Raw genomic sequence first — 22,232 nt, forward strand, 5'->3', positions numbered from 1 at the left:
GTGTTTCAAGTTAACTCAATTTCCTAAGTCTTGGGGAATTAAAGACAGGCTTGCTGTACAGATCAGACTGGCCTCAAATTGTTGACAATTATCCTGCTCATCCTCCCTCTTCTGAGTGCTGAGGTTCTATGCACTCATGTACTTTGTATCTGAGAGGGGTCCTAAAATTAATACTTTTGGATGCAAAGAATAACTGCACCGCAATGTCTTATACAAAGATCTTTAAAAGCTGTGAGGTTCATACCTTGAGTATTCTCTCCACCAATGCCTTCTGTAACCTACATACCTAAAGGTTTCTGGAAAAAGTTCGAGTCAAGTGGTTCATGGAATGAGACAGCAGCACTTGACAAAGCTGACCACTTCTTGAAGCTATTCTGAATACATAAAAGATTCCCTGTGCCTGAAAAAAAAAACCCACTCCCATTTGTCCCTCACTTTCCTAGTACTATTCTTGCTAGACATGGCCACTGTATCAGCTTTTTAAACACTAACTTTATTCTTTTTAGACTTACTTATTTTTATATTATGAGTGCCTGTATGTATGTATTATGTATGTTTGTATGTATGTATGTATGTATGTATGTATGTATGTATGTATGTATGTGTTCCTGGTGCCAGCAAAGGCCAGAAGGTGTCAGATCCTTAGAACTGGAGTTAGAAACAGCTGTGAACCAGCATGTGGATGCTGGGAACCAAATCCCGGTCCTCTGGAGAGCAGCCAATGCTCTTCCTGCTGAGCCGTTTCTCCTGCCCTACCACATTAATTTTGCACAGCTGACCATTCTTTTTTCCTAACACTTTTTCTTTTCATTAGTTTAGTGTATGCCACAGCCCACACATACAAATCAGAGGACAATGTGTAGGAGTCTGTTCTCTACTTCCAACATGTGGGTTTTGAGAATTGAACTCAGGTGTCAGGTTTGGAAGCAAACACCTTCACCTGTTGAATTATCTCAAGGATTCCCTTAACACTCTCCCACCCCAAATTGGAAGGGGGTACCAGTGTGTGTGTGAGATCAGAGAAAAACTTGCAGGAGTCACTTCTCTTCCTACCTAATGTGTTGCCAGGCTTGGCAGCAAATGTCACTGTCATAGCTTTTTCTTTATTTGATGTTGGCCCCTCCTTTCCTATCTTCCTCAGTAATCTATCTGGTGTTGTGATTTAGTAGTTTCTTAGGGCAGTTGTGGCTCATGCCTTTAATCCCAGCACTTGGGAGGCAGAGGCAGGGGGATTTCTGAGTTCAAGGCCAGCCTGGTGTACAGAGTGAGTTCCAGGACAGCCAAGGCTACACAAACCCTGTCCCGAAAACAAACACACAAACAAAAAGAAGTTACTTCATTTATACTTCTGGTTCTGACCTCTAGAGTTATGTATATAATTGTACGACTAGGATGACTCTTCATCTCAAATTTAAAATCCTTCTTACTCATGCCTACCTCCCATCCTTGTTCTAAATTTTACTACATTTATTTACTAGTGTTGGAGGGGAGGGTACTACCCAGGTCACAGTGGGCACGTGAAAGTCAGGACAACTTGGCATCTCTCCATTATGTGGGTCCCTGAGAGCCTTAAGGTTGGTTGGTAGCAGGCACCTCTACCTACTGAGCTATCTCTTCTGCCTGCACACACACACACACACACACACACACACACACACACACACACACACACACACAAGACAGGGATTCTCTGTTTAGCTCTGGCTGTCCTAGAATTCACTTTATGGATTAGGTCTTGATTTGGCCTTCAACTGAAGAGGCCCACCTGCCTCTGCCTCTGGGATTAAAGCTGTGCACAAATACATCCAGTTTCTACCTAACTTATAAAAACAAACACGGCCTTACCCAAATTCCCCTTCTCCTATTACCTAGAATGACCACCCACCAGTTACTAAACCCAGAAGTTAGTCATTCTTGACTTAAAAAAAAAAAATCATTTCTCTTATTCAAAATCAAGTTCTATTTCAAGTATAATCTACATAGTGTTCTACATCTTTTTTAAAACATTTATTTATGGTTGGTGGGGTGGGGGCAGTGGGTCGTTCCTTGCAGAGAGCACATGTGAAGGTCAGAAGACAATCTGCCATGGTAGTCTCTCTGTCTACCATGTGAGCTCTGGGGAATGAACTCAGGCTGTGAGATATGGTAACAAGTAACTTCATTGTCACTGCTGAGCCATCTTCTCTCTAACTTGGTCACTCTTCTAGCTTGGGTCATCTTCATCTCTGTCCTTGCACTACTGCAGTGGTCATTTCTCTCTCCATGAGTGCAAGGCCAGCCTGGTCTACAGAGCAAGTTCCAAGACAGCTAGGGCAACAGGGAGAAACCCTGTCTCAAAAAACAAAACCAACCAGCCAAACAAACAAAAAGACTATCAACAATAACAATAATACAAAATGAAAGGGATTAGCTACAAAATAATGTTTTTTTTTTCAATAAGAATCACACACATGCTGTAAAATATTCACTAAAAAATGAACATGGAGATATTTACTTATTGAAACTGCATTAATAATGACTAAATGGCAACAAAGTAAGCACTAAACATAATGACATGCCTTCCAAGAGGCTGGGAAAGAGTTCTCAGCAACAGCTCAGTGGGCCATAAAATGATGGCAACCACAGTCCCGGCTGACCAGATTCTAGTTACTGCTCTAAATGCTTTCCTTGAATCTACTCACTGACCCTTAACCCAAAGAAAGGGTACTGACTTCATAGCCTAGGAGCAAACCAATTAACAAGAAGTAACCAACTCAGGAGTCATGGGAATTGACCTGGAATTTGAACAAAAGTTTCAAGTCCCATTCTCCTTCCTTCCCTTCCCTCCCTAGATAGGGTTTCTCTGTGTTGCCCAGGCTGTCCTGGAACTCACTCTGTAGACCAGCTGGCCTGGAACTCAGAGATCAACCTGCCCCTGCCTCCTGAGTGCTGGGATTAAAGGTGAGTGCCACCATGCCTGACCTCCAACTCCCATTCCTTACATTATTGGTGTGGTTCTTCCAGATAAGCTATGAAGATTACAGCTACCCTGGAAGAATCCACAAAGAGAGAATGCCACAACAATCTACGCAAGAGTCAGGGGACACTAACATCTGCAGTAATTATGGGAAGATAAACTGGAATAAAATTACTCAAGGGATTGTCACTGCTTAATTTAAATATGCCTAAACCTCAAATGTCACCTTTTAGATGGCACAGAAAAGTATCTCCTGTTCAAATATACAAGGAGCATATTTTTAAATGACTTATTCTTAATTTATGTGCATTGGTGTTTGCCTGCTTGTATGTCTGTATGAGAGTGACAGATCCCCTGGGACTGAAATTACAGACAGTTGTGAGCCACCTTGTGGGTGCTGGGAATTAAATTCTGGTCCTCTGGAAGAACAGCCAGTGCTTAGCAATCTCTCCAGCTCCTCAAAGTGCATATTTTAAAGAGCACTATTAAAGGATTTATCTATTACATAACTTCAGTTCAGCAAACACTATCCAAAGTCACACTCCTAAACAAATTAGAATTTCAAGAGACAACACACTCTTTAAGTTTATTCTAGCAGGGAGTAACAATGCACCCCTTTCAATGCAGGCAGATTTCTGTAAAGTTTCAGAGTCAGGCCAGGTAGGAGAAGGAGAAAGCAGTCTATAAAAAACAAAACCCAACAACAACAAAACAAAACCAAAAACCAACAAAAAAGTTTACTCTAGGTGTTGGGGTACAGCCAGCAGTTAAGCCCACAATAGTTGATACAAGGCTCTGGGTTCAATTCCTAGCAGTATCTCTTAAACAACTTTACTCTAAAAAATACTGAATGTCTCGGTGAAAACAGAGTATTAGCTATCAGAACCACACAGTGAAGTTATAATTGCTTCACCACTTCTGGTTTCTCAGGTTTGCTAATCTAGAGTTCACTTCCATCAACAGCACTGAGGAGCCTGGAGCAGCACTAGCACTATAATCCCCAGCAATTAGAAGCTAAACGCGTTCTGTGAAGTTAGTGGAAGTAAAGGTTGAAAACACATCGTTTGTTCTTCTATAACGGATATTTACCTAGAATGACCCTAGTTACAGAAATGACCCTGAAGATGCAGATTTACAGTCGTTCAAAAAGTTCTTTATATTAAGAGGGAAAGAAATGAATACAGCTTTCTCCTATGTATCAACAACACTCAATAAGAGACATGTTAAAGGGACTCTGTCGCTACTACTAAATGACATTTCACAGTACTTGATAGAATGTGATTGTGAACTGAGAATATTCTGGAAAACATAAATAATTTTCTTTCCTTACTCCATCCTACTGAAGCTTTTAAGCTTTTACTTGTGACAGGGTCTTACTACCCAGTCCATTCAGCCTGGCTTTGAAGAATACCCTCCTACCCCAGTCTTCCAAACATTGTGACCATAAGTGTCCCCTCCCTGGCTTTCTTTCATTGTGAATCTCACTAAGCAGTTTGTTTCTCTACAATTTACAGATTAAAGAAGGGAGGGGATCAGAAACACACAACACACATCCCTCTTTCATACAAAGAAAAGAGTGTTATATAAACCAGGCTATTACTAAAGCTTATGAGGATGCCCTAGAACAACTTCAGAAGAATGGAAAGAACATTTAGGAACTCAAGTCTAGTTCAGGCTCTGGCTTTGCCTACTTTAGAAGTCCTCAGGGCTGGTGAGATGGCTCAGTGGGGAAGAGCACCGACTGCTTTTGAAGTCCTCAGACCAGCCAATCACTGATTGTTTCTGGGTCCTAAGGTTCCCCTCTATTAAATTAGAAGATGCTACTATGCATTTACAAGACATAATTACAATTAGAAATGGTGGTTTCAGTAAATAATGGGGATTCTTACTAAATGTAAGCAAAAGTATGCTACTACTAATGATTAATCAATTATACTTGACTAATTTTTAATTTATGTGCATTGGTGTTCTGCCAGAATAAAAACTTTCGTATCTTCTGTACTTAGGAATTCTCAGCTGATAATACATGATGACTGAGAAAGGTCAGACTTAAACTCATCTTCTAGTCACTCACTTAATTATTAACTAAGGTGACTAATTTCAGGCCACTCTTGGCTGGCTTTCTTGTGTTCAAAAGTAGGGCAAAAACTATCATCATAAATATGGGTAACAATATATTTAGATTAATAAAAAACATGTGATATAAATCAGCAGGTTTTGAAATACTTCAAAGTAACATATTCTACAGTTATGTATTTCTAGCTCTCTGAGCAAAGACTGATTTCACCATGTACCATCTCACTAGACACAATGACAGTCATATGAAATATAGTGAGTCCTTTTATCAACACAATCTACAGCAGCTCTGAATGCTGGGTAACTTGCCAATCATCAAGAACTGGAGTCCAGACTTTAATCCAGGTCACCTGATTTAAAAATAAATGATCTTTCCGGGTATAATGGCCTTTAATCTCAGTACTCAAGAAGTAGAGGCAAGTGGATCTCTTACGAGTTTGAGGCTACCCAGAGCTATATAATAAGACCCTGTTTCAAAAATAAAATGAATTATAATGATCTTCAAAATCCTAAAAAGTGGTGATTTGAGCCAACATTAAGAAATTGTTGGAAAAGTAAAAAAACAAAGAAGCAAAATGATCAAAAAAACTAGGGATAACACAACAAACAGCAGATAGGAAAGGATTGAGCTGGGTGTAGTGGAGTGTGCCTTTAATCCCAGCAATCGGGGAGCAGAGGCAGGAGGTTCTTGGTGAGTTCCAGACTAGCCTGGTCTACTACAGTGAGTTCCAGGCCAGCCAGAGCTACAGTGTAAAATCCTGATTGAAATAAATAAATAAAACAAGAGAAAGAAAAGAAAAAAGAATTTAGCAGTTGTGTAATCAGTTAAGTAAATTAACTAGTTTTTAAATTAATGACATATCAAACTTATAATTCAAAAATGTGTCATCTCACTTCAAAGAGAAATATACCCTGGGATCTTTAATCCTAGCATTCTCTGTGAGTTCAGCCTGATCTACAGAGCAAGTTCCAGAACAGCCAGGGCTACAGAGAAACCCTGTCTCAAAAAAAACTAATCCGAACAAAAACAAAAGGACAAGTGTAAAACAGTTTAAGAACTCAAAACTAAAAACAATAGGAAAACAAACAGATTTAAACTAGCTGTAGGTAAATTGGTGTACAGCATCAAACCACTTGCCAGAGTAGTTTAGATATGTGGTTATCTGTATATTTTCTTCTGGAATATGTGTCTCAGGGATTTAACTGTATTGTTAAATGTATCCAAGAAGGATAAACCCCTTGAAAAATGCATCTGTGTTTTAGATAACATAGGCAAATAAGTTAAACAGAAGAAATTACCACTTTAGAATCACTTTGCATCTATTTGAACTGGTCATGCGTCTGGAATACCGGCATCTTTCTCCCAAAGGTCAACAAAAACATAACCTTGAATACAAAAATAACTGCCTAGGAAAATTAGCTTCTCCCCTAAAATCAGACCCAATGATAACACAATTCTCAGATAATAACAGCTGGAATATAGCCAGACCCAGCACTCCGTGGAGGCGGAGGCAGGCAGACCTGAGTTCAAGATAGCCTGGTCTATAGAGCAAGTTCCAGGACAGTCAGGGCTACACAGAGAAACCCCATTTCAAAAAATTTAATAAAACGATTGGAATATTAAATTCTTCGTGCCAAGAGAAATACAAGTAAAGCTTCTCTAAATGGCCAGTCTGTCTACAAAATGTTTTACAAGCATCAAGAAGGAACTGAAAGATGAGAAATGACATTGCCAATATGCACATACAGCGCCAATCTATGCATTATTAGATTTTTTTTTTGATGGAGTAGAAGAAAAAAAGATGGCTATTCAAAATCAACTGGAGGTCATAAGCAACCCATAGCTGCCTAATCCAAGGCCATACACTGCTTGAAATTGTAAAGGCTTTTAAGTCCCTGTCTTGCTGCAAGTACTTCCACTGAGGTGAAATAAAAATGTTGGGGATCAGGAGTTTGAAAAAAGCAGAGAGCCCTCTTCTCTATGACAGTCGGAGGAAGAGCTGAGTGGGTCCACAGCAAGAACTGTGAGATAAAGGACCCCTCCTTTGACTACTCTGCAGGGTCAGGAGACCCGAATGCCTTCGCTTCATGGAGATCTACTTAGCACGCTGCGCTAGTGGCTGGAGAGAACACCCATTGAGAGGTCCTGAGAATCAGCTCGGTCATCAGCAGCGAAGACCCTCTCTTCATTTAACTCCAGGCTCTGGACAGCCCTGAGGTAGGGTTCTCTGAAAAAGCCAAAGACGGTTTCCAAGTCTGGAACGAACGGTCGGGAGTGTCTGGGTTCAGTGTCCGGGTAACCAACCGCGGAGAGGTGTCCCATATAACCTGGCTACCACCAGCTGACACAGCCAGTCAGCAGTGACCTGAGACACCTCAAATAGAAACCAGCATGTTCTGTGTCGGAGAGCTGCGGGAGAGGCCGAGCTGTGAAAAACCTCGGCTTGGGCTCCCGACTCCCCGCTTTCGCTCACCTACCCGCTCAGACCCCGGCTTCTCCGGATCTCAGGATCCTGGAAGCGGCTCACAACACCGACTCTCACACCCGCCGCTGGGCTCCAGCCAACCGGAACTCACTCGCGTCACTTCCGGTCCGGCTTCTCTAAAGAGCCCGCCTCCAAAAGAGAAACGTTCCACCCTCTTTTTGGCAACCGGGAGATTCCTCGCGGGATTTCAGTTCGGCTTTATCAGTTCGGGCTCTGTGGGTGTGACAAGAAGAAGGATGACGGCGTTGTGTAGTTTCTGATCCGGAACTAGTTTTTCAGAAAACCCGGAAGGAGTAGGTGGCGCGCGCGAAGCGTGTTCCTTGTTCTGGAGTGGAGAACTGCGAGGTGAGCGGTAAGTGCTCCAGGTAAGTCTCGACTCCTTCTAGGACGATGGAAAGGAGTGTAGTTCTTTCTGTCTCTACTGAAAAGTATCTTACCATCTTATCCCACAGTCGGCCTCCTTTTAGTTACTTCATAAATTCTCTTCCGCCCAGTGGCCGCTGCATGCCTTCCTTGCCTAACCTGCAAACCTTTGGAAAAAGAAACCAAGATAGAACCCAGAATTTTAGTCTCTAGCAACGCCTCCTCTCATAGGTGGCATTGATACGCTGCCCTAGCGTGAAAAACAATGGAGAACAGGCCTAACACTATAAGTATTAAATATCCGTTTTCGAATTGTTGAGCGCAGCTTGGAAAGGAAAAGAATCCTAAAGATGGATTCAAAAGTACTTTTATTCATTGGTATTTTGGTGCATGCATGATGGGCAAGCGTTCTACCATGAAGCTATTGTTAATCCCATGGATTCTAGGTGAAAGACCACTGACCCAAGTCATGGCCAAATTAATTAAAGCAAACTTTTTTTTTTATTCGTGTACACAGACTATTTCTCCCATAAGGTAGTGTTGAAGAGATCAGCATTGGACATGGGGGAAAATAAGGGTTTTTATAGTTCAGGAGTAGGGGTTTTCCAAATGGGGGATTTGGTAGGAATATAGACAGTGTCACAGTAACGGAACATGAACATAATAAGTTGGTCATAGCAACCTTCTGAATGAAGTAAGACATGGTGGCAAGGTGGTCAGTAATAGCCTTTGGAAACAAAGGCATAGTTGTCGTTTCTAGGAAACAACATAGCCCAATCCTTGAGAAACATATTTAATCATAAACAGAAATGAATGTAGTTTGTTTTTACTATAGTATGGCTTTAAGCCTAAGATGGAAACAGGTTGGCTTATCACTGTAAACTTTGAATTTTGAAACAATCTTGCTAAGTTGCCTAGTCCAGTCTTGAACTTGGGATGCTCCTCCTTAACCACCTCCCTCAAATATGGAGTTAGCAAAGCTAATTTTGGAAGTTTTGAGTAAGAAATAATTAGGACACTGTAGGTAGAGATAATGGGGATAGGCATAGAACAATAAGTACAACCGGATTTGCTAACTGATGACAGTGAACGCAGGAGGGAAAGGACAGGTTTTCTTAAATCAAGAACACAAAAAAGATGGAGTGATCAATAGCCTGGGTTTGGTGAAAAAGAACCCAGTCAAAACAAGTATAAAGAATATTTGAGGGAGCTGGTAAGATGGCTCAGTGGGCAAGAGCACTGACTGCTCTTCTGAAGGTCATGAGTTCAAATCCCAGCAACCACATGGTGGCTTAAAACCACCCATAATGAAATCTGATACCCTCTTCTGGTGGTCCAAAGACAGCTACAGTGTACTCATTTATAATAATAAATAAAATAAATCTTTTAAAAAAAAAAAAAAAAGAATATTTGAAAGATCCCAATGGCGAAATCTAGCAGAAACTTAAGGCTCACATTTGGAGCCAAAGTATCCTGTATGTATGATGATTTGGGAGTAAATGGGATGGCTCATCTTGATGCAGAATGTAGAAGTAGGGTCCTGGTTCTGTCAGCCCCATGCTCCCAAAAATAAGACCCAGGTTCAAAGTATAGTTGCAGATACTTTGGCCACATAGCTAGGCTCTTATCTGACTAGATCATAACTTTCTTATAACCCATTATTCTAATCTGCATTCTGCCATGTGGCTGGTGGCCTGTGCTTAGGTGCCATGGGCCCAGCTCATCACATCTTCCCAGTTGAATCTCCTGTACCTGGCTCTATTCCAGAATAATTTCTGCCTCTGGGATGTCCCACCTTCTATTCTGCCCTTTCCTGAACTCCATAGTTTTTGTGTGTGTGGTTTTTTTTTTTTTTTTTTTTTTTTTTTTTTTTTTTTTTTTAGTTTTAATTGATAAGTAATGCATCCATGCAATACACAGGATAGAAAGAAAATTAGTGGGGACATGGAAAGAGGGAAGAACCCCTCACTCTGGTGTTTGAAGCCTGTCACCTGTGAGGAAACAAGAATGCTAACAATGAACAATTGCTTAAGGCCTATGCCCCTTCCTAGTAGTTGTCTAGAAATCTCACTGGAAACCCCATTTAAAGGGAAAAGGCCATATCTTAAGCCCCTTGTGCAACCCTAGTGACTTGATTTTTTTTTATTGCCAGATTATAATCCCATCCAAGACACCTCATGTCCAAAAAGAATGAGGAGAGAATGAAAAAAAAAATGTTTTTTGGCTGCTGCCCTTTAAGATGTTACTTGGGAACCCCCAAAATGAGTTGTGAGGCTAATGGTAAGACAGTTGTGACCCTTCCTTGAGGAACCCAGGCCATGCTTGGGAATGCCTTGTTTTTTTGGGGATTTTTTTTTTTTTTGGTTTTTCGAGACAGGGTTTCTCTGTGTAGCCCTGGCTGTCCTGGAACTCACTGTGTAAACCAGGCTGGCCTCGAAGGCAGGCCTGCCTCTGCCTTCCGAGTGCTGGGATTAAAGGCGTGTGCCACCACCGCCCGGCAAATATCTTGTTTTCTGAGACTCTTGAGCACATGCTTGGTTACATCTTAGGGAAGAAGTTCAGTTTATCTCTTTTTCTGAGTGTCTCTTTTTTTCTTCTAACCCCCAAGCTTAAAGTCTATATTTAATAAAATCCCAACTGCTTCCTGAAATTCTTTGTGTGTGTGTGTGTGTGTGTGTGTGTGTGTGTGTGTGTGTGTTGAAACCACAAATCCCAGTTTTGCTTGCGTTGAGGTACCTAAAAGATTAAAGGAACTCTAGAGAGTGACTGTCTCTATTCCCTCACAACTGACAACCTGACAGACCTTATTTTCTGTTAACTTCAGCTAGAAGCAGGAAGAATTCATCTTTGTTTATAGAGAGCACAGTCAGTCTTCAGAGATTACTGGTTAGTTTGGTTGGTTGGTTGGTTGGTTGGTTGGAGAAACTGGAGAAGAGCTGATAGCCAGTGCTGTCCCAGTGTGGTTCCATCCCCCAGCCTTCTTTGGGGCAGTTCATACCTGGCCCCAAACACAAGGCTATTACAAAGATGCACCATTATGCCTGACCTTATAGCTCTCTTCAGTGATGGCAGTGTCCTTTCTCCCAGTTAGATGGACTGATTATTAGTCACTTTCAAAGTTGCTGAGCACTTGGATTGTGTAGCATAACCTTAGAACTGAATATTTAGCCATATGTTGCACTATGGCACTAATGTCTACCACAGTGGACAGCATAGGTACAGACAGAAGGGCCCACTATGTAAGTGTGGATAATAATATCCATATTTCCAGGCAAATAGCAGGTAGTTTTGCTTAGAAGACTGTAAACTATGAGAAAGGTAACGTGAGTATTGGGTGGAAGTTGGGTTAAATAATTCAGAGGAAGGTTTAAAGTTTTAAAAGTCACCAGGGAGTGGTGCACAAAACTCAAGAATGAAACATCAAAAGAAAGAATTGTGGCAGCTATGACAGCATGTCTGGTTCTTCAGCACTTTGGATAGAATAGTATATTACCCATCCTGTAATAGACGCTATGTAGAGAGGTTAACTTTCCTCAAATCTGGTGTGTGGAGTATTTACTTACTTTACAACCTAAAAAAGAAATTGTGAGGACTCCTAATTCTACCTGGCAGGCAGCTACCAAACATTTGTTGTATTGGACCTCTCTTGGTCTTAGTTTCTCTGTTCCCCCATCCTTGTTTTGGATGTTGAATGCTTTCTTCATTAAAATCTGCAGACAATGGGTACTTTGAAAAGATTATGAAAAGGGGACTAGGTTTCAGGGTACATACCTGGCATCCCAGCTACTGGGAAGGCTAGGGCAAAAGGATCATGACAAGAGCAGCCCAGGCAACCTAGCAAGATGCAGTCTAAACAGTGGCAGGGATGAGGCACAGAGAGTCCCTGCCTAACATGCAGGGGGCTCTAGAGCAGTGGTTCTTAACCTGTGGGTTGTGACCCCTTCACGGGGATTGTATATCAAATAGTCTGTGTATCAGATATTTACAATATGTTTCCTAGCATATAATGTAGCAAAATTATATAGTTATGAGGTAAAATAAGATAATTTTATAGTTGGGGGTTGCTACAAAATGAGGAATTATATTGAGGTTACAGTATTAGGAAGGTTGAAAACGCTAAAGTCTACCCCTAGGATACAGAGAGGGAGGGAGGGAGGGACAGAGAGAGAGAGAGAGAAAGAGAGGGGGGGTGTCAGTGAACTGCCTCTTACTAGGTAAAGACGAGCCTACAAACCTAAATTGAATCCCTGGGGCCCACATGGTGGGAGAAGAGAACACATTCCCAAGGAAGCACCCTGACCTCCACACATTCTTGTCTGTGTTGTGTGCACATGTGCTACATACACACACACACCCCTTTTAAACATCCCCTTGCCATCCCTTTCTATCTTGGGGTCCTTTTTTATCCATCCCAGACACCTATTATTCCTAGACTTGGGGTGGATCCTTCTTGGGAAATCTGCACAGTTGTACATTTAGGGTTTGGCTTCCCAGGCCTAAAAACTTCACAGTTCTTCACTCACCTTAATAGCTATTCTAAACCTTTATTATATTTTCATATCTGATGTTTCATTTTTCACTAAGAAAATGAGGCATCAGTTTTTAGTTTCTGCTTCAAACACTAAAGATATATTCTGGCTAAGTTGTGTGTGTTTTCTTTATATGCATTTCTGTATCTCTCTCTCTCTCTCTCTCTGATTTTCCTAGCTAATCTAATAGAAAAGTCAGGCTATCATCTACTCATTTGGATTTTTTTCAGCACTCTGAAAGGTCTATGCTTCTAACCAAGTCTAATCCAGACATCATTTGATGATTCTCTTTTTCAGGAGCTTGGTGCATTGTTACTGTCTTAGAACTCCAGCATACCAACCCTGTGTGGCTGGTATCCCTGAGAAAATATTTATGCTTTAAATAATCCTACATCCAGATCAGAGTCTTTGTATTATAAAATGATCTTTCATTTTAAGAGCTAATACTTACTTACATCATGTAATCATATGAATAATCAAAGTGCATATACCGACTCCTACACGCTTGTAATTACTAATTCACTTGGGTTTAAAGAGATACCTGAGACATCTAAAGTTTCTACTATAAACTTTGTCCTGGTTTTTAACTATATAGTTCATGTGCCTACCTAATCTATAAATGAGTTTTATGGTATTTATCTGTATAGTGACTAAGAACTGTAATTGAAAATTCGGTCGAGTATTTGTCTAACATGCATAAAATGATGGATTTGATTCCCAGCACATGTTCCTGGGAAGTGGAGGCATGAAGATAAGCAATTTGGTCAGCTTTGGCTTCCTGGGGAGTTCAAAGCTAACCTGGCCTGTGTTAGACCCACTTTCAAAAACCACCATGAAAACAAAGAGCCAAACAAAACAGCCATTTGTGATGGGACATGCCTGTAACCCCAGTACCAGGGAGGCCCGGAGCTAAGGCAAAAGAATTATAATATGAAGCCAGCCTAGTTTATATAATAAAATCCTCAAGCTATCATTGCTTAACTCAAGTACTATAGAAATACAATCTAGTAGAGGATTAATGTTCTACCCAATACACTTGTTTGTCAATAAGTTTTAGTTGCTTCAGCAGCCTCGTGCCAGGCTTATGATTCCAGCTACTTGAGAAAGAGAGGTAGAAAGATGACAGGTTCAAATCTAGCCTGGGCAACTTAGTGAGACCAGAATTGTTTCAGAATAAAAGGTAAAAAGAAAGCTGGCGGGCTGGAGAGATGGCTCAGCCATTAAGAGCACTGACTGCTCTTCCGAAGGTCCTGAGTTCAAATCCCAGCAACCACATGGTGGCTCACAACCATCCATAATGAGATCTGACGCCCTCTTCTGGTATGTCTGAAGACAGCTACAGTGTACTTAGATATAATAATAAATAAATCTTAAAAAATAAAAATGAAAATAAAAAAATTAAAAAAAAAAAAGCTGGCCATACAGCTTGGTGGTAGAACACTTGTTTAGCCTGAGTGAGGTCAAGGCTAATCCCCATTGGCTCTACAAAATTTACTTCTGTAATATCAAGTGCCTAGTTCCCTCTGCTGGGCAAAAGCTCCTCAGCATGCTGGAATCCCATCTTGACTCAACTGTTTGCACTTTAGTTGGCTGGAGATAGACAACATACCAGCAGTATGAGGCAGGAGACATCCGCAGAAACGAGGTCAGCGTGGGCTGTAGAGGGAAACCATCTCACAAAACAATAATCAAAGAACAAAGCAAAATAAAAAACCCAGAATAGTATAATTTAAAAGTATGAATATCTCCAAACAATAGTGACGCACGCCTTTAATCCCAACTCTCTGGAGGCAGAGGCAGGTGGATTTCTGAGTTCGAGGCCAGCCTGGTCTACAGAGCGAGTTCCAGGACAGCCAGGGCTATACAGGCAAACCTTATCTAGAAAAAATATTTTTAAAAAGTTTTCATTTGATAGTGTAAATGTCATGGTATATGAATTATATTTTTTTGGTTTGTTCATTTTTGTTCTGACAGGGTTTCTCAGTGTAGCCCTGGCTGTCCTGGAACTCATTCTGTAGACCAGGCTGGCTAGCCTCAAACTCAGGAGATCTGCTCAACTGCTGGGATTTCAGTGTGTATCACTGCCACCACCCAGCTGTGAAAGATTTTAAGAAATAATTCATATTGCTATACTGTCCTCAAGTGAAAAAACCTTTGGTGATTTATAATCAATCTACAATACTTGGCATATGTTAACATGTTTTTATCTTATGAATAATAAAAGGGAAACTTTTGATAAAATAAGAGTTTCCATCCATTCCACTTAGACTGTGCATGCTTAGTTCCCAGGGTGTCGCTTAAGCACTGTAAAAATGGTCGCCTCATGCATACAAATGCTTGGTATACTACACTACAGGAAGAAACTGATGACATGCAGCAATCCAAGCCAGGCTTGTTGCTCATTCTTGCAATCCCAGCATTGGAAGATTGAGGCCAGAAGACTGTGTAAATTCAAAGCCTGTCTGGATTGCAGGGCATGGTGGATTGTAGAGTAGAGCCCTGTAGAGGGAGGGAAGGAGAAAAATGCCTGCAGGATAGTTATACTTAGAAAACTCACCTGAATTTAAGAACCCTATTTCAAATACTTTTGTTGAGTTAGAACCTTGGATAAGTTTCTTATCCATGTTAATTTCTAGTGCTGCAACTTTGCTTACAGCATCTTGATTTGTGGCCTAGGGTACCTTCCACAGGTTTACTGTGATAATGAGAACTACACTGTACTGTCTCCATTGAGAAGCACTGTATTATAAAGACACGGATCTGCACTGCTTTCCAGAAAGGAGCAGAATGTTATTTCTTATTGCTTTGGATACTTTAGGCATATTGTCCAAGCCATCATTTCCTTTACTCCACACAATTTAAGATTGAATAATATAGTGGGGTTTTTAACTAGAGATTTTGCTGACTGTTCAAAGTAAACAAAACTATTTCATGTGGGTCTTTGAATCAACTAGTACTTGGGAATGGATTGAAACAGGGTCCATGCATAAGACCCTGCATGACTTAGTTTGGTTCTGAAATACTGCTTGCTGCTTGTGGGTGACTTATCTGAATAGTGTGAAACTTAAGTTCTAGATAATACCTTTTTTCTTTTCTCCTAAGATGCTCTCCAAGTTCTTGACTATGGAGTATTTGGTTCATCCTGGTACCCTCAGCTTAGCTGCTGGAGTTGCTTGTGGCATGTGCTTGGGCTGGGGCCTCCGGAGCCACCTTGGGATGATCCCCCAGAACTCAACAAGTGAAACAAAGAGAGACACAGAGACGGGAACCGAAGCAAGCATCTTGGGAGAGAGTGGGGAATACAAAATGATTCTTGTGGTTCGAACTGACTTAAAGATGGGGAAAGGGAAGGTTGCTGCCCAGTGTTCTCATGCTGCGGTTTCTGCCTACAAGCAGACTCAAAGGAGAAACCCTCAAGTGCTCAAAGAGTGGGAGTACTGTGGCCAGCCCAAAGTGGTGGTCAAAGCTCCAGATGAAGACACCCTCATTCAATTACTCACCCATGCAAAAACCTTGGGACTGACTGTAAGTTTAATCCAAGATGCTGGACGCACTCAGATTGAACCAGGCTCTCGGACTGTCCTGGGAATTGGGCCAGGACCAGTAGAACTAATTGATGAAGTTACTGGCCACCTAAAACTTTACTAGATAAGCTTTTGCTTGATGGTGTTCCTGTTGGAAGACGATGGCGCCTGTCAGTAACAATAAATGCTTCATTCTTGCTCCACTTTAAAATCTGTTCCCATGTTCCTCTATCATGCACTGGACCATTGATTTCTTGAGCTTAAAATACTATTGCAGGGGTAGAGATGCCTCAGTGATTAAGGGCACTTGTTCCTCTTGCAAAGGAAGCTGGTTCAGTTTCCAGTATCTGGATGTCAGTTTACAACCATCCAGATCCATTCCAGGAAATCCAACACTGTATCAATCACAAGGCATACACAGCATACATGGCAGGCAAACCCTCATAAATCCAAAGAATACATAAATACAAAGTAAGTCTCAAGAATAAAGATACATTCTCTAAATGCTCCTGTGGAGTGATAGGGTCTGAAACAGGTTAGAAATGAGACAATGCTCATGACGCTGCCGGGTGGGAAGGAAGCTATGTTTCCCATGTGTAGTTAGGCCCTGTGTGTTGATTTTTCTTTTCTCAAACCATGTTGTCCCTTGCCTTTTTGAGGATCTGGTTCAATAAATCATATTGTAATTTTTTATGCTATGTTTTGAATGACTGATAACCTCTTTTTATTAACAGACCATTGCATAGACCCACTGCAATTTTGATGTAGATTTTAACTAGCTGGATGTTTTTGAGGTGGTCTGATACTGTAGCTCAGGCTAATCTTGAACTTGTGGAATTTTTCCTGCCTTGATCTCCCACCTGGGAGGGATTGAAGTTATGAACCATCATACCCAGCTACTCTCTAAATTCATTTCTACTTCAAAGTTGAAATTTTATGATCTACGTAGCATTTTGATGCTTATTTTTCCTGATCCACTTGGGCCAAGATACTTCACAGTGGTTCTAATTCACAAACTATAAAAATTCCTATATTTGAACAGTGAAACCAATGAGTTTGTGAAGTGAACTTTGTGGATTTACAAAGTGGAAATGTGAGTTTATGGGAACTAAAGGACTGTAGTTGTACCCAGCCAGTCTCTCCTGGAAATTCCAGGAACTAAATAATTTTATTACTTAAAGGCACTTTTTCTCACTGTATCCCTGAGCCTGGAACTCAGTATGGAACAAGCTGATCTAAACTCAGAGGTACTCCCTACCTCTGCCTCCCAATGCTGGGATTAAAAACATGCACTAGCATGCCTGCCTACATAAAGCCTTCTTGACAGTTTGCTAGAATTCATATTTCTTGGTAGTTCTAGAAAATTGACAGTGATCTACTAGTTCATTATACCCTTTAAAACTATAAATGATGTTAAGGAGAGTAAGACCGTGAGAACTAGGCAGAACGATGAAGACAACTGTAGGCACTCTCCGAGTTAAAGAGCTTGGTGCATTTTTATCATACAGAAGCATAAATGGTACAGGAGCAATCACAACACTGAATGATGCCACAGTAGCAACAGTTTCTAGACAGAATGTTTATACAGGAGTCAAGTGATGCAACCACATGTAACTGAGTTGAACTCAATCTTAAATACATGGTTATGACTCGGGTAATTTATGAGGCTTGCTGCAGACAAATGGTTCCACACTAAAAGACTACAGATCCCCAGCAGGATGGCTGGAGTGGCTGATTCAAGGACCTGTCATAAGCTAGGGCTTACCCTATAAGGATACAGTAAAACTTGTTAATTCTGGTTACAAGTCACAGTATTTTTCAGGTTCACCTGTTCTTGGTATATACTTCATAGGACTTACAGAGTAGTTCTCAAAGCATACTCTGCAGAGCCCAAGGAGTTTGCTACGTAACTATTTTCATTAGCTTGAATGAAAGGGATTTTCTTTTCTCTAGTGTGTTCCTACTGATGATCTACCTGAACACATAACCATCAGATCCTTCCCAGCCCCACATTCACAGTAGAGTTTCATTGGTCCTGATGAAGCACAGGTAGGGGAGGGGCTTTGGGAACTGAGAGCTGGGCAATAGGAAGTCTGTTTTCAGGGAAGTCCTCCTTGGTAGGTGGCCCATGCTCCTGTAGATGGGGCCCCACATGCTTTTCACACAGTGTCAGCACTGAATGAACTCAGTGCACTCTTATGAAAAAGAGATTAACCTGAGAGGGAGGTGAGTGAGGGTTGAGGTGCTAGGCTCATATAGTACACTGTATACTTATGAAATTCCCAGTGAATAAAAAAATAACAAACTTTTTTTACCCATGTATACTTGTGTTCATGTCTTTGTCTAAAAGGCTGGTGTCTAGTTTGTGAGCTCAATTTCATAGAACATTTTTACCTGAAACAAGAGGCTGGAGAGATCTGCAATTAAAATCTTACAGAAAATCCATGTTTGGTTTCTGACTCATGACTACCTGTTTCAAAGGATCCAACACATTTAAGACCTCCACAGATATCAACACTCACATGCATAATTAAAATTAAAGCTTAAGCAAATGAAATAAGTTTAATCCCTGGAACCCATAAAGTGGAAGCTATCACGTGAGTCCACATAGACAAAAAAATACACATTTAAAAACCAACTAATCCTAAAACAAGCAAGGTGTGACTCATTCCCTCAGATGTCTATGAGTTACAGGTTAACAGTGAGATTCTTGTTTCCAGAACAAGACAAAAGGATTATAACTATCCCAAACCTCAGTGTTTGGTAGACATTTCTTCATATACTAAATGTACCAGCCACTTTAAGGAGAACAACTGGAAGAGTTTGGAGAACTTTTCAGTCTGTTCTCCAGCCTTCCCCAAAAATCAGTGTTTAAGTGCTACGGCACTTGCCGTGTGCAAGGTGCTGGAATTGGGTCATGATACCAAAGAAACCCAACAAACTTTGCTGTCCTGGGGATCCAACTTCATGACTCACATGCTAGGCAAGGGCTCCTTTGTTCCATATAGCGAAAACATGTTTTCTGTATCAATATACAAAGCTCTTGTTTTTTCTACCATCACTGACAGAAATGACCAACTAAATCTCTTTAGTAGTTTGGCAACCAAGGCTCAGAGTGAGATCATGGCTGCACTACAGAAAGACCAAAAAGTGATACCTGTTGCACAAATATGGCCAGAATGAAATAGTTGTTAACCACAGGTTTGTTCATGTAGTAGTGGCCATTTTTATAATCATCTAGCTTGTCACATGAATTTCCCATTTATCTCCCTCCCCCATTTCCCCGTTGATCAAGCAATATACTATTTAGTACATTTGCTTTCGTTTTCCTAGTCTAGAACCTACCTTAGTGATAAACTCAAGAATAATAATTACCAACTCACTTACCATCCATTTTGATGGATTATGGTGACCATAGTCCAATCCTTGGCTAGGCACTTTGTGATTTAAAGATAACCTAACAGGTGGTACATGCTTATAATTCCATCATGCAGGAGGCCGAGGGGAAAAAAGGATCTCAAGTTCAAAGGCCAGCCTGGACTATACAGAGACTCTGAATCAAGATACCAACAGACAGGAAAGAATGGAGCAATGGTCTACTAGATCCTCAGGTACAAATGTGATATGCAGACACATGAAGGCAAAACACCCGTACACATACAATTATAAACTAATCTGCCTAATAATTCTGAAAATTACTTGGTATGTGGAGAAGAAAAAGATCAGCAGCCTGCTGACTTGTCCTATATGGATGGTTTAAATGGCAACCTGGCATCACAGAACAGTACATGATGAATTTTTGTTGGGAAAAAATCTTCAAGAAAGAAAAGTAGAGTAGGACTGGAGAAACAGCTCAGTGTTTAAGAGCACTGACTGCTCTTCCAGAGGACCTGGTTCAATTCCTAGTACCCACAGGGTAACTTAACTCCCACCCTGGAGGATCTGAGCCCCTCCTCTGGATTCTGAGGACATTGTATGCACATAGTACACAGCCGGGCAAAACACCCATACCCATAAATATGGTATTTCAAATTGCTTCTATTAAGGAAGGGAAAAGAGCATCATTCAAAAGTACAGGAAAAGTCAAGATTGAACTGACTGATATATCTCTTGATTCCTTATGATGAGAGTAGGTTTAGTTCTGGGAACATGGTACAGCTTTGGTCTGAGAGCTCATGTTTTCACTATGACAAATGAAAAGTGACTTTAACAGTAATACTAAACCGGGCAGTGGTGGTGCACGCCTTTAATCCCAGCACCTGGGAGGCAGAGACAGCAGATTTCTGAGTTTGAGGCCAGCCTGGTCTACAGAGTGAGTTCCAGGACAGCCAGGGCTACACAGAGAAACCCCGTCTCGAAAAACAAAAAACAAACAAACAAAAAAACCCAAACCCAGGAATACTAATTTGCTACGGGGGTGTATGTGAAGTTTATGCTAATTTGCCTAAGAGTTGTAGAGCAATATAAGCTAGGCAGTATGCTCTGTAACTATAGAGAATTAAGTCATTAAGGAAGTAAATTCAATATTCTCAGCCATGGAAAAAATTTAAATTAGGGAGCCCTTTAAGTTGAAAAGAAATACCATGCTAACTATTTTTAAAAATATACCTTTATTTCAAGTCAATGTAACAGCTATACTTTATTTAGTTAGGTGAAATGCATAAAACCCTGGAGTGCTACTTGGTTAGAATGTTGGAAACTAAGAAGAAGCCCACTATTCACTGACTGCTGCATAATCTTTCATAACTACAGGAATGTAAATGACACAGTGCATGTCTTTTTCATAATTTCCCTTTATGCCTCCCTGTAATGCTCCAGCAGTATCCAATATGAAACTATGAAAACCACGATTCTTCTGGTTTGAGATGTATTTAATTAAAACTGCAATTCTACATGTTATTTCCACAGTCCAGTAATTTATTTTAAATTGGAGTAATTTCAAATTCCACAAACAAAACTGAAGAACAGCAATATCTTGTTTGAATTCTCTCTTCTGTACACTCAGTGATCTAAAACACCACAATATCCAACATACACAAACCTCAGGGAAGGGTTAGTAAATACACACGTGTGGAGTCAGGGTGCTTTTTGTTCCTGAATGGAATGGTCCCACAGAAAAAGCACAGGATACAGCACAACATGAGGGCACCTGTTACACATGAAGTGAGCAACACACACTAGCATTTTCTATATGCATAATGGGGAAACCTGCATAGGTGAAAGGGCCTTTTATATTCATTTAAAAAAAAAAAATCAGGCAAGTTGTCTGTATGCATTTTTCAAATAATTTGGAGAGCGCGGTGATCCAATGTAGGATATGCTGATTAGTGTTGTCTTTGTTGGCATTGACAGTCTTGCATGGTCACATACCAGTATTTTCACGTTAGCTTTTCTTTGAATAAAAGAGATTTAAATGCATTTAGACAATACATAGTGAAAGCTGTTTACATACACTAAATTTAAGAGATTCAATATTAGAGTTTCTTTGTTTCTTTAAACACTACAGAGTGCAAATCAGGTTCTTCACAATAGATTGAATAGTAAGCAGTTCTTCAAAGAATGAGGGGGAGAAAAAAGCCCACATGAATACTATTCCCCTTTGAAAAGAAGGTCTAATGATGCGGAATGTGAAAATAAAGTTTTAACATAGGCGATCCAAGTCTATAGTTAGAACAAAAAAGTAGTCCTTCATGAAGTAAAGGTTACAAGAACATGTTGCCTGTTTCCCCATTTATAAACTGAGAAGTGGGTAGACGATGCTTCAGTATGAAAATAGGAGACTACAGGATCAGCTTCCATTTCACATGCTGTACCCAAAGCCAGGCTGTGGCTGCCCATATGGTGGTGCAGTATAGCCATAACCAAAAGGTGCCTGGGGAGGGACTGCCACACTGGGTCCTGCTGTCAGCATCAGTTGCGGCTGACCTACAGTGACAAAGAGCAGAAGAATCTGTTAGTATGAGGGTCAGCACTATCTTCTTACCACTCCAGCAGCACACTCACAATTCACTGAGTAAGTTGTGTGTGGGCACTTTTGACTGTCCCAATTTGGAATACAGTCTTACCCCGAGAGGGTTCCTGCCTTAAAAAAGCCAACGGAGCAGGGCTGAGGGCCACAACATCCTATATTTAAAGCAGTAACACATGCACATTTGATATCAGGCCATACATCTGCCAACAAGCCTATCACATAATACACATTACATTTAGTGACCAAAATTTTAGCACAGGAAAACTTTACAAGTTGTTAAAGTTAATTTAAATATCTGATTCTAAACATCTGAATGGTAATGAAACC

At 40.7% G+C, this 22,232-nt stretch overlaps 3 protein-coding genes across 5 annotated transcripts in view; 1 reads left to right on the forward strand and 2 right to left on the reverse strand.

Annotated features, from left to right (window-relative positions):
• Nucleotides 1-7,657, reverse strand: part of Vmp1 (vacuole membrane protein 1) — a 94,484-nt gene extending 86,827 nt beyond the window's left edge. Inside the window, exon 1 of the mRNA XM_031355016.1 lies at nt 7,511-7,657. The gene's annotated coding sequence lies outside the window, so the exon portion shown is untranslated. The remainder of the gene's footprint in view (nt 1-7,510) is intronic.
• Nucleotides 7,658-7,747: 90 nt separating this feature from the next.
• Ptrh2 (peptidyl-tRNA hydrolase 2) lies at nt 7,748-18,375 on the forward strand. 2 transcript variants are annotated; one of them, XM_031355017.1, is made up of 2 exons: nt 7,748-7,883; nt 15,513-18,375. In XM_031355017.1, the coding sequence occupies exon 2, from the start codon at nt 15,513-15,515 to the stop codon at nt 16,056-16,058; it is 546 nt and encodes a 181-aa protein (XP_031210877.1). In that variant the 5' UTR covers nt 7,748-7,883; the 3' UTR covers nt 16,059-18,375. The 2 variants fall into 2 exon arrangements, with proteins under 2 accessions (XP_031210877.1, XP_031210878.1); XM_031355018.1 differs by having other exon boundaries at nt 7,749-7,870.
• Nucleotides 18,376-20,788: 2,413 nt separating this feature from the next.
• Nucleotides 20,789-22,232, reverse strand: part of Cltc (clathrin heavy chain) — a 63,052-nt gene continuing 61,608 nt past the window's right edge. For both annotated transcript variants that reach the window (XM_031354824.1, XM_031354825.1), the window contains one exon: nt 20,789-21,859. In XM_031354824.1, coding sequence (XP_031210684.1) covers nt 21,735-21,859 — 125 coding nt within the window. In that variant the 3' untranslated portion in view covers nt 20,789-21,734. The remainder of the gene's footprint in view (nt 21,860-22,232) is intronic.

This window comes from Mastomys coucha, unplaced genomic scaffold, assembly GCF_008632895.1.
Source record: "Mastomys coucha isolate ucsf_1 unplaced genomic scaffold, UCSF_Mcou_1 pScaffold5, whole genome shotgun sequence".
Taxonomy (NCBI): domain Eukaryota; kingdom Metazoa; phylum Chordata; class Mammalia; order Rodentia; family Muridae; genus Mastomys; species Mastomys coucha.